We start from the raw sequence: 12,912 nt of genomic DNA, 5'->3' as shown, positions 1-12,912 counted from the left end.
CCATCTTCAGGGCTACATGGTTAACTTAATAAAAGTATCATACATCAAATAATCTGTTACGAAGAATTTTCCACTAGCTGAATAGAATAACCTGTGGTTTATTTTCCAGATATGTTCAGTGAAGGAACGGCATGCTGGTGAAATGCGAGATTTGCCGAGTCGCTATGTTGAGATCGGTATGGCTCCTTCACCTGTCTTCTCTGAGCGTAAAGCTGCAAAAGAGTCTGCTTTATTAAATGGAAAGCTGAGGCTGTGTTCTTCCTCAGGGCGTATCTCTTAGTATGTATATTAAGTAGACCCAGGAGTTTTTATGTTTTGAAACTTTCCTTGAGAATCCTTTTTTAAATTCTATTTTATTCATTAAGTTTATTAGTGCATTTTAGGTATACAGTGTAACATTCATCATTGGGAATTTGTACCTTTACATAATCCATCTTGGTTCTTATTTTTCCCCGTTCTCCTGCCCTCCCTTCACCCCCTGCACTATTTACAAAGACTGTTTCCATTTTTTTCTTTTCTCACATTTATTCCTTTCCCCTACCCCTCTGAACTCACCTTCTCCTACCCCTTCCACTTCCCCTTCCCCTTTGCAACTTTTCTTCCTATTTCACATTATCTGTTATACATTTTGATCCTTATTTACTTTCAGTTTCTCACACCAGAGAAACTATTTGATATTTACGGATGTTTGTCCTATTCATTTCACTTGAGAGTATTGCCTCACTGTGCAGTCATGCAGTCATTTAGCTATAAATGTCTCTGGTTTCTTATTCTTTATGGCTGAGTAGTACTCCTTTTTATAACACACACACACACACACACACACACACACACCCCACTTTCTTTACCCAGTCTTCACTTGATGGGCAGTTGGGCTGTTTCCACATTTTAGCTATTACTTGGGTGCCACTATAAGCATGGTTGTGCATATGTCACTGTTGTGTGATTCTTTTAATTCTTTTGGGGAGATACCCAGCAGGGGACTACCCGGGTCAAATGGGACCTCTAATCCTAGTTTTCTGAGGTATCTCCATGCTAATTTCCACAATGGTTGCACCAGCCTGCACTCCCATCAACACTGGAGAAGGATTCCTTTTTCCCACAACCCTGCCAGCATTTGTTACTGGTTGATTTCTTGATAGCCATTCTTTTCTGGGATGAGATGGAATCTCAGTGTTGTTTTCATCTGCATCTCTTAAATGAACAGTGACATTGAACATTTTTTCATATGTTCATTTGATGTTTCTACTCCTTTGAGAAATGTCTATTCGTGTCAGATGCCCATTTTTGGATTGGGTCATTAAATTTGGGTGATCTGATTTTTTTAGGTTCTTTATATATCTTAGATAGTAGACTTTTGTCTGAAGAACAGCTGCTAAAATATTTTTCCCACATTGTGGGTTGTCTCTTCACTCAGCTCTCCAAAAGGTTTTAAACAATATCCATAGGAACCCTTTTTAAAAAACTATTTCTGAATTTCACGTGACAGTCCTGTAGTTGGCTTTGAAGTTAGATAACCTGGGCCTGGGTTCTGGTGTTGTCACTTCCCACCTGGACTTTGGACACATTGCTGACTACTTCAGTAATCTCATCAACAATATGTGGGAAAGAAGCCCTGTTTCCCAGGTGAGTTGTGAGAGGTGTGAGAGTTACGGACATACACACACCCACACCCTGCATGCCGTGCTGACACCTGGTCCTGCTGCCTTGTACCTTCCGAGTCCTCCTTCGTGCCATGGCTGGTCTGGCCCAGTGGTCTGCACCCCCGCAGCAGCTTCAGAACTGGTTTGTCTCCTCCCACCATGCATACTCCCCACACAATAGAAATACAGTTCAGATTCTGTGCTCATCCCCCATGGCTTCCTGTTCTTAGGGTGAGGAGGGGACATGGTTCTTGGTGTGGAGCACAGAGATTGGCAGCCTTCTGTGCCCACCTGGCTGTGGCTCCTACTGAGCTCCTGGTCTCCTCCCTAGGCTCCTCCTTCTCCTCTGTGTAGAGTGTTTTTGTTTTTTTGGGGTTCCCCCCACTCTTTTTGCTTCCTTGAAGTTTACTCAGACTTAGCTCACGCTGCTTTCCTGAGAACCCCCACTGGACCCAAACTCGGCCACATCTCCCGTGGGCTTCCTTAACACTGCACCACCACTGGAAATGCAGTGGCAGCCATCTCATTCACTGGCTGTGTCCCTGTGACTGCCAGACTGTCACATGGATGCGAGCACACACTGCTTCTGTCTATACTACTCGCTGTTCGTGTCTCATGGACCTGGCCCAGTGCTTGGCACACAGCGGGCGCTAAACAGTAATCGTGTTGCATGCACTGATGACCGTGAAACAGCTGCCTAGGAGAAATGTGCCAAGGACAGTATACCATTACTTTTCTGAGTTTGCAAAAATTATTCTGAGAGGGGAAAAAGTTTCACCATATTACAGGTCAACTATAAAGTTCATTTGCCCATTCAGATGGCGAACAGGAAAGAAATATTTGATGGGTTATTACAGCAAGGAAAAGCTGAAATAAATCATTTGGTCCGCATTACCCATATGACTGATGTGGTTATAGTATTTAATTCTGGGCTGTTTTGTACTTGAAGGCAAAAGTTTGATTTAATTTTTTTTTTCTGCTTTAGAGAAGGATAACTATGTAGTTCCAGATTAAGGAGAAAGATGGCATATATATAGTATACTGAGAAAAACTGAGGAATACGATAGTAGAGAAGACTGATAATTAGAAAAGTAATAGTATTTCACTGTCCTCCTCTTTTTTTCCTGCCCTGTCTTCTATACCAGGAAAAAAAGAAAAAACACAAACAAACAAAAAAAACCTGAACATCCTAGTGCATCATATCCTGAATTTTTTGTCCTGAATTTTAAAAATATAAACATGTAAAAATAATTGGCAGAGAAGTATAAGAATATTATGGCAGTTGTCATCTCTTTTTGCTTGGTGCTTGTTGCTCGCGGACTCAGTATGGGTTTTGTGCTATATGTGTTACCCACGTGAACTCACTTCACTCTTGCAGCAGTTGTGGGAGATACGGCTTTTCAGTCTAAACATGAGGAGATTGAGGGTCAGAGAGGTAAAAATAACTCGTCCAAGATCCTGCCACCAGGGTGTTAAAATGGGCCAAAATCTAATGCTGCAGAACCACCAGAAAGTTGCCAAAGAGTCCAGGCAGTTTGTTGAGGTAATGTGTGATTATTATGAGGTGGCCTAACCTTTCTGAGCCACACTTTGCCCACATGTTAGTGAAGGCCAGGGGATGTGAGAGTCAGACCTGACAAGGTGACAGGCTTAGGTCATACGTGGCACTAGTAGTTGCTCACTAAATCCTGGCAGCGATGGTTACCTGCATACTCCTATCCCCACTCTGGCTGCTCAGTTATCCCCATGATGTCTGTATTATCCCAGAGCCGTGGGACCATATTATTGGAGTGTAGTTCACTTGTACTGTAATTCATGTGACACAAACCATGTGTAGGTGCTCACAGGATCACAGTACTAATGTTTTACTACTGCGGTTAGTGGTTAGGTACCATTTTCTTCCCCTCGTGAGAGCAGACCTTAAGAGTATAAACCATTTCCACAGCAGGAGGCAAAGTGGTTTAGATGAGTTCTTGAGTAGGATAAAGGAAAGAGGAAATCTAAGGAGGTCTGGATTACAATTCGCTTTATCTCTGAACAGTGTGAGCCACTGATTTTTAGTAAGTGAGCTAAAATGGCCCTGAGATTCAAGAAAGAGCTGCGGGTACACATTCCCTAGAAGCCACATGTTTATCTCTTGCAAGCCAGAATCACAAAAACAGCATCAAAGTTATTCCCACTGATAGGATATTGATACTGTAAATGAAAAACAGTAATGATACTGAACAGTATGTGCACACAGATTCTCTGTAAGCCCACAGAGACTCTCTGCACATAGGATTTGCAGGTAGCCTTTTCTCTTCCAGATCACATTGCTAAGAGGAGACCATGTTCCATAACTGTTATGTGGCATATTAACCTCGCTTGGAGCTCTTGTGTCCTCACAAGGCTCTTTAATCTCTGGGCCTGTTTGCCAGTCTGCCTTGGAGAGCTGATATGTGATTGGTAAATGAGGCCAGTGTTTGTATCATTTTTTCTGGGTGTCTGCTACCAGGGGCTGGTGGCTTACATGCAAGAAATTAATGGTTGACTTATCTCATGTGGAAATTTGTGTAAAAAATAATTGAGGTAAACCACTACATGAAAATCTATATACATGACAGAGAAAGCAGAAAGAAAGAAAGGGCAGAGGAAGGGTCATTAAAAAAATTAGCACAGACTAATTATTAGATGAATGGATTTCATTGTGACATTTTCATACACGTATATAATATACTGTATTGGTTAGGGTTCTCTGGAGGAAGTTTGTTTGTTGTTTATGCAAGAGGATTTATTAGGCTCCCAGGATCACAATAGAGTCCACATTGGCTGTCTGTGTGCTAGAGAGCTGGACTGTGCAGTCCTGCTTGGTCCAAGAGGCTGGAAGATGCAGTACAGAAGGACCAAGGATACATTGCCAGTCCTAGAGTGAAATCCTGGAAGCTCCCCAGAGAGTCCCTGGAGTGAGTCCATGTCCAGTGGCTGAAGAAACTGGAGTCTGATGCCGTGGTTGATGGCATTAGCAAAAAACACATCTCCTCTAGCGGAAAGGAGCTTTTCAAATGCAGCCCAACTTCCTCTTCCCCTTTCTTTCCATCCGGGCTGCGAAGCTACCGATGGCACTACCACAAGCAGGAACCATCTTCCTCCCTCAGTGTGCTGGCCTATGCCCACCACAGCTGGAAACACCCACAGTCACACTCCCAAGTGTGCTTTACCGATCTGCCAGGCATCTCTTACTCCAGTCAGGTGAACAACCAGGATTACCAGTCACACATATTCTAATCATGTCAATCCTTCGGTGTCTTTCCTCCCCTGCTCTTCCCCCTCGTCTCGGCCCCCTTCCTCTTCTCTCATGGTTTCCCTTGTTTTGATGTTGTCTTTTTCATTCTGTTTCCAGGCTAATTAAGCAGTGTCAATATTTTTAATTGGTCCACACGCTGTGATCTTAGAATTTAGCCAAGTCATTGTGTTTTCAGATGGCAATATGACCTAGAAGTTGGGGGTGTGTCTCTATGGTGCAGGAGAGCTGTGAAATGATTTTTCCTTAGATGTAAGCATCCTCGTCATCCACCCGTTATCATGACTTTGATATGCAGGTTACAGCAGTGGGGTTATTCTTCTCTGTTCAGGAGTAACGTGGTTTCCGCTCTTCTCAGTAGAGATTATAACAGCTGCACTCAAGGTGTCTTTATGAGTGTAGCTGCATGACATTTTCTCTTCTCATGGAGTTCAGTTTGACTCTGTAATATATTAATTTTTCTGTTCTGCATTGAATTTTTCCTGACACGATACTATAAGAAATTTTTTAAATACAGAAAAGTAATTTAGGTTCTTCAATGAAAATTTTGCTGCATTTGCTTTTTTTTACATCTTTCCTGTTGGGAGGGTCACAGAAGCTCTGCCACACGGTACTGGAGCATTGTGTGTTCCTGGAGTGGGATTCACAGACTTTATTGTAATAAGTAGCCCTAAAAAATGTGAAGCACCTGAAGTGTCAGATGCATTTTGTTCCATTCATAACAGCCACCACCAAGCACAGTCCTAGCTATATAACAGGATGACATTGATCTTCATGGTATTCTGTAGGTACACGGCTGTTATCCCCACTGTATCAGAAAAGAAGCTAATGATCAGGTGCCGGGTCACCTGCTCAAGATTGTTACACTCATGAGCAAAAAGGTTGCATTTGAACTCAAGTCTGACCACTTCAGAGCTGCTGCTTATAACCACAGGGCCAAACAGTCCTTCCCGGCATCTCTGCTATGTAGTCCTGGCCCTAGGTCATACTCACTGTTACTGGCTTTCGGGGTTCATAAATCTCCTTCTAGAGGTGGTTTCCAGATTCTTTCTGTTCTGAACAAAGAATGGTCAAGACAAATGCAAAGACAGTGAGGTTTTACATTTATTAAAAGTAGGAAAAGAAATATACTCTGCAGAGCGAGTTTGGGCCAACTAAAAGTAGTAAAAGCAGTATGCCCTACAAGGTGAGACTAGACCACTGTGAAAGTGGTCGAGTGGTTAAGAGCCATCTTTTGTGTCTCCCACTCCTCAGGGAGTGGTCTAGGCCATCTTATCAACAACCTGCTTAAGTTCTCGCAAGAAGAGTAGAAGACAAGACAGCCCTCTGATTGGCTCCATGTGCAGGGCTTTGGAACTGTTCTTCGATCTCCTGGAACTCTGATTGGTGGGTCACGCCCACTCCCCAGTCAGTTTGACATTCCCTGGTCTCCAGGCTGAGTACCAGCAGAGCTGGGGAGGAGGAGAGGTTGGACTAGGTATACAGATACACATCCCTAGGTAGAAATTCTCTAGAACTTACAGGGTCTCATGTCTGACAGCATAACAACTGCTCCCCTCTTCTCTAAACAACCAGAGGAGATGGAGGTGCAGTAATTTGTGTTTTGATTTTGGTTCAGAGAAGTGCCACATTTGGAGGAACAGAAATTGTACTTTCACCTTTTTATTCGGAGATTGACAGCCCTTTATTGTTTCTGTTCCAGTTGTTAGAGAATCTCTAGAACCAGCTTACCCTAGGTGGTTTCCAAAGGTGTTCCTATGGAAAGGGAGTTGAGGCCAGATTATTGTGGTTTTATTTAGTCCCTTTAAAAAACAGGAGAGACCTCGTTTGTGTATGTGTGTGTTTGAAACAGGGCCTTGCTATGTAATTTCAGGCTGACCTCAAACTCATGGCCATCCTTCTGCCTCAGCTTCCGCCCAAGTGCTGGGATTACAGGCATGTGCCACCACGCCCAGCTTTGGTTTGGACCCTTTGACCCAGCAGATCCCCAAGCATGTCTTGTTTTATATAGGCAGCATGAAATATTCCTTGTCAGCACTGTTAACCACTATTCTGAGCAACAGATGGTGAGTCACTCAGGAGCTATTCCTCAGTGCTACTTCATGAGTGCTGACATTTAGTAGATGAGTTAATTGGATCAGCTTAGTGTTGTCATTTAATTGACAGTGATATTTATTTAGCCTATCAGCCATTCTCTTCAATTCACTTCCATGAATTCAGGTCTTCTCTGCAACTTGGGAGTGTGAAACATGAAGTCACTTTTACTTTTAATATGTCTGCTTTAGAGCACAGCCCTGAAGCTGTCGAGATGTTGTGCTTTCCAAATGTATTTTCACTGATTGGGGGCCATCTTTATATAGTATCCAGATGAGCATTATTTCCAGTCAGTTACACAGGACTACTGTGTCGTGACTGAGGTAAGAACTATTAGGGGACAAGGCTGTATCATAAGGGACCTGTAAATAAGTACAAGAAAATGGAAGGTCCTTGTTCTTACTATAAATTGTTTGACAGTGCTTTTATTTGGGGGAACAGTATCAGGAATTGAACTCAGGACCTCATGATTATGAGGGAGGCAGGCAGGCGCAACACCACTGAGCTAAATCCCTGGCCCTTGACATGCTTTTTTATTTCTTTAAGAACCATAGAAACCAAGTAAATGTGGTGGCCCACACCTGTAATCCTAGCACTCTTGAGAGGCAGTGGCACAAAGATCACAAATTTGAGCAAGCCCGGGCAATTGTCTTAGTTACTTTTTTTGTTGCTGAGACAAAATACTGGACACTCAAAATTAAAGGAGGAAAAGTTTATTTCAGCTCACAGTTTGTGGTGGTTTCAGTTCATGCTGGCTCCAAGGAAAGGTGGCATGGGAAAAAGGCATCACAGAGAAGAAATAGTCCATGGCAAAGCAGGCAGAAGACAGCAAAGCAGCAAGCAGCAGCAGTCCTGCCTTCTCTGCATTTCTCTGTCCCTTTTTATTCCATCCAGGCTATAAACCTATTGATTGGTGCCAGCCACACCTAGGGTGGGGCTTCCATTATCCATACCCTTAATCCAAATATTACACCCTTAATCCACATTCATATACTCTAATCCAGCCACCTTTGAATCTCTCCACCTATGACTACATGAGACTTTGGGGGGACATCTAGATATAAGCTATAACAGAAACTTAATGAAACCCTGTCTGAAAATTAAAAGGGTTAGGGATGTAGTTCAGTGCAAAGGCCCTGGTTGGGCTCAATCCCCAGTACCACAAAACAAAGTGGCAGCAGTAGCTAAGAAGCTTAGATAGGCCATTATATCACTTAACTTCAACAAAAAGGCCGAATCCTCCTGTGTCACATTTAGCTAATGGGCATTTGGGGATGAAAGAGAAAGGCAAGAAAAGCAGGGCAAGTTCTGTGTCCTGCACTGTTTTTGCACATCTAGAGAAGGGCAGGGGCCCCTGGCTGTGCAGGCCATCTCCAGAGGGTTGTCCAGTCTTCTCTGTTTCTAGTAACCGAGTGCACACCCAATCTGAGCATCATAATGTTCCAATTTGGATTTACCAGTGTGAGTGGTATCTGGGAAGAATAAGACCTCGAATTCCTTCTGCCTTCTACATAGGAGATTTTAGTAAAATTACTTAGTCTCTCTGAGCTTTGGGGCATCTGTAGAGTAACACATGTGATGTTATGGTGAAAAGAGATAGATATAAATGTGAAATATTTTGGTGCCCCCCCACCGCACTGTTGGGGATTGAGTTGCTCAAACTGTGCATGAACTTGTAATCTTCCTGCCTTCACCTCCCATGAGTGCTGGGATTACTCTGTTCATTAAATGGGAGCTTTTACTAATATTGCCATTATATTTAGTTTCCCAATAAGAAAAAGTAATGTAGTGGTTTCTTTTGAAATCAGAAGACTCATTTATTGTTTCATCAAATTAATTGGAGTAAAACTTGGGGAAAGATATAAATAAGGGCTTACTGAATTCTGAAAAAATTAATATATTTCATAAGTGCATTTCTCAATAAAATACCTCTCTACATATAAAATCTAAATATAATGAGTACAAGTAATTGGTAAGCTTCTTGACTTAAATATCCTCTCCTGTAAGTGTGGGTATACGGAGAGGAAGATCACCTAGTTGGTATTTGGTAGATGAACTTTTTATTTGACTAGAATATTGATTTTTATTATTTGTGACCTAATATTTATAGTTATGTGTTTTAAAAATGAAAAGGGATTGTTTCCCCTTGCATTATACACACTGTTCGTATAGTCACCCTCGTCACTGTTTGTGTCCTAATACACAACTTCTGAACCTAAATTTTACTTCTTTCTGCTGTTTCTTGCCTTTTGTCTGCTCCCACCTTTGCCTATGTTACCTGGTTCTTTGGTGATGATACCTTTGTACAGATGCAGACTTTCTAAGTCAAGGCCAGGGTCTCAGTATCAGTGCTTCCAAAGAAGTGTATTAGGAATCATGAGTTCTCAGCTACTCTTCATTGAATTAAGTTGTAAAGACCTGAGACTAAGACAAAAAGTTCTTTCTTGTTCATTCTTATTTCAAGCACGTGGCACTCATTTGGAGACTGCTAGTTGGTTACCCCATTGCTTTGGGTAATGCAAAGTTGGCATGAAACACTGACACATTTGCATTTTGTAGTTGGAGGACCCAGGAATCTAGTGGCAGTGGCAGCATAATTTGCCAGTCTGCCTGCGTCCTTGAGTAAAAGTGGAACAGGTTGCTCACAAACCACCCACGGATGTTAAAAAACCAAATGATGCCGTGGATTTGGCTCATTGGTTCCGCCGCCTGTCTTGCAAGCGCAAGTGCCGGAGTTCGATCCCCGGTACCAAAAATAAACAAAAAAAACCTGAATGATGAAGTGGCCCTGAAACCACTGAGATGCAGACAGTGGGGCCAGAAAACTGCCTGGCTGAGCCTGCTGAGGCCATACGTCTGTGTGGGAAAACAGAGGGGAGTGGGGCCCTGCAGATAGATCTGAGGTGAGACCAGGTGAACTCAGTGCAGCCGGCTGTGTGGAGAACAGGATGTGGGGCCGGCAGCCCAGCTGTGCCTCTGAGCCTCAGTTAGCAGCCAGAGCCCCCTAAAACCCAGGGCAGTACAGAAGAGAGCAGGACGAGGCCGCAGCAGCCTAGGGAGAGAGAGGACCTGGGTAGAGGTAGGAAGGAATAGAACAAGGAGACCTCAGGAAGCAGGCGGCAAGGCTCTTCCACCAAGTGAGAAGGGAGACACTGTAGAAGGCTGGGAGAGAGTACAGGGAGAGTGCCGCGGGTTAAGGAAATTAAGGAAGGGGATGATCGATGTCCCTGCCAAAGAGAGCACTCCTGATCCGTGCAGGAATGGAGCAACACAACAGTAAGAAAAGCAAAACAGTGCTTCCTGAAATATCAACAACAACTATAAATTAAAAGAAGACACTGTATCTAAAGCTATCCCAGTTCATGACATCTGGGTACATTCCAAGGCTGTGATAGTGAAATTTGTAGAGCTTTCAGTGATAACTACTAGTTGTGTCATATGTGCCTTAAGTTCACCACCAGTGTTCTAGGGAGTAAGGGAGTAGCTCTATGGTGAGTGCCTGCCAGTAGGTGTGAGGGCCTGGGCTTCTTCCCTGATACCACAAAAACAAAACACAAAAAATGATATATTCCCATAAAATTGCTTTATCTTAAAGACAAGAGAAAAACCCTGGTTCCTGTGGACCTGCACTAATAGGGTGGTTGCTGCCCCCCAGGAGGCCACTTAATCTTTGTACTGTTTTTTGTTTTGTTTTGTTTTCCATGGTGGCAGGTTAAGATGTGGCATTTACTAGGTTCTAAAAACTTAGTCTGATAGAAAGTGCAGAATCTCACTAACTTCACAAGTCATTATATAAAAGTTTACATATGCTGCATTAAGTAAAAACAAAAGGTGATTAAAATACATGAAGAATGTTTAAATTAAAAAATAATTTTAGTGAAAGACAATGCCATTAATTCCCCTCAAAATAGTCCTCCTTGCTCGGAACACCCCTCATCCCATCGTTCTTGCCACTTTCTGAAGCAGTCCTGGAAGTCCTTTTTCGTTCTTCATGAAGAGTGACCAAAAATTTGGTGAATGCTGCTGCCAAGTGCTGCTCAGTGGTTGGGCAGGCTCACAGAAACATGATAATGTACCTCAGCCACCTTATTTAGTGGATCTGGCACCTGTGACTTCTGGCTGTTTCTCAATCAAAAAGACCATTAAAGGGAACCGTTTTGAGTCCATTCTGGGCATAGAGACAGCCAGATAATGCAACTAAAGACACAAAAGAATATTTCAGAACTGCATCAGAAAGTGATAAGGACAATGGGATAAGTGTATTTGAAGCAAGGGGGAGGATTTTGAGGGGATCAATGGCAGTGTTGCTTTTACTGTTTTTTAGTTTGGTTTGGTTTGGTTTTTTTGTAGCGGGATCAAACTCAGGTCCTTGTGCTTGGGAGGCAGACAACAGAACTACTGAGCTAAATCCCTGGCTTTTACTGTTATTTTTAAAAGAGTTTAAAAAATTTTTTTCTATCATACCTTGTACATTATTAAAATGTCCCCTCTTTCAAAGCTTTTGTTCCTTATCATGGTAATAGAAAATTTAATTAAAGTTGTATATGTAATTTGTGCCTTGGACTTGACTATATTTCTGCCAGGCAGCATCGATAAATCTCCAGCCTCCCTTCTGAATCAGGACTGCACAGAGTTATATTAGTCTCATCCTCATTCTAGATCCAGAAGACCTGGCTGGATAGAATTTTCATGTCAGCAGCTCTTTTGAAACTTGTTCTCTTAGTCCACCTAGTCTTTCTGTCTCTTTTCCCTTAAGTTCCTTCTTTTAGCCATGGCTAGGCATGAGTTATGCTGTGGAATAAACCACAGAGGCCCCATTTCCTCTCATCAGGAAGAAGAAGGCTGTTGTAACCATGAAGCCCACCACCCTGAGTTCTTCCGTGGGACGCTGTGCCTGTGGCCGTCACACTCTGAGCCAGGCCCTAGAACTGCCCCAGATCACCTTGTTCTGAAGCATAGCTTCCAATTTCTGTAGCTGCTAGCTAGAAACTGCACTTTTCTCTCTTTCATCATCCAGCTTTTCCTTTCTGTTTCTGTTTTGTGTTTTCTAAACACAGTGGGATTTATTTTATTTATTTTGTGATTTATCTTTTCTGGATAAACCATTCAAATACAGTGAAAGAGTCAGGCATGGTGGAGCACACCTGTAATCCCAGCACTTGGGAGGCTGAGGCAGGAGGATCGCTTTGCGGTCAAGACCAGCTTGGGCTACATAGTGAGTTCCAGGTCAGTCTCAACTGTATAGTGAGACCCTGTCTCAAAAAAACAAAAGAAAAAAAAAATGGTGAAAGGAAAGAAGGGAAAGGAAAAAATACGAGAAAAAAAGGGAAAAAAATGGAAACAAAGCTTTTGTAAATAGAAAGGGGTGGAGGGGTGGAAGAGAAGGAAGGGGAGTGGAAGAAAACAAGAACTAAGATATATCCTGTATAGGTACAAATTCCCAGTCAATGAATGTAATCGTAATTTATATCTACAATGTACCAATAAAGTTAATTTTTTTAAAAAAGAAAAGTTGAACCATTAGTCTTGTAAGCCATGTGTATTCAAATGGATTTCCTTTAGGGAAAAAAAAAGATTTTTATTAAAGCTGTTAAAATTATTATTCTGTGCAATAGAAAGAAAATTTCAGAGAAAATAAATAACTTTCACTGGCCTGCTGGAATTTTGTAGTAAAGACCCAGTGATTACCTGAAGATGTTTAACAGAGTCAGTGAATAAACTTTTATATATTTTTCCATTTTTTTTTTTTCATTTTGTGGCCTGTAAGCTTTTTTTTCCCCCTCATTGAGTTTATTGGTACATTTTAGGTATACAGTACAGTTACATTCATTATTGGAATCTTTTACCTTTACATGACAGGTCTTGGTTCTCATTTTTTCCCCTTGTCCCTGCCCT

General features: G+C 42.2%; 1 protein-coding gene across 2 annotated transcripts in view; it reads left to right on the top strand.

Moving 5' to 3' along the window:
• Positions 1-12,912, top strand: part of Vps41 (VPS41 subunit of HOPS complex) — a 158,560-nt gene that overhangs the window by 96,547 nt on the left and 49,101 nt on the right. For both annotated transcript variants that reach the window (XM_033764837.1, XM_010610865.3), the window contains one exon: positions 110-176. In XM_033764837.1, the coding sequence (XP_033620728.1) occupies positions 110-176 (67 nt within the window). The remainder of the gene's footprint in view (positions 1-109; positions 177-12,912) is intronic.

This window comes from Fukomys damarensis, unplaced genomic scaffold (genome assembly GCF_012274545.1).
Source record: "Fukomys damarensis isolate Sample0158 unplaced genomic scaffold, DMR_v1.0_HiC HiC_scaffold_17, whole genome shotgun sequence".
Lineage (NCBI taxonomy): Eukaryota > Metazoa > Chordata > Mammalia > Rodentia > Bathyergidae > Fukomys > Fukomys damarensis.
This window is presented reverse-complemented; position numbering and strand designations above follow the sequence as displayed.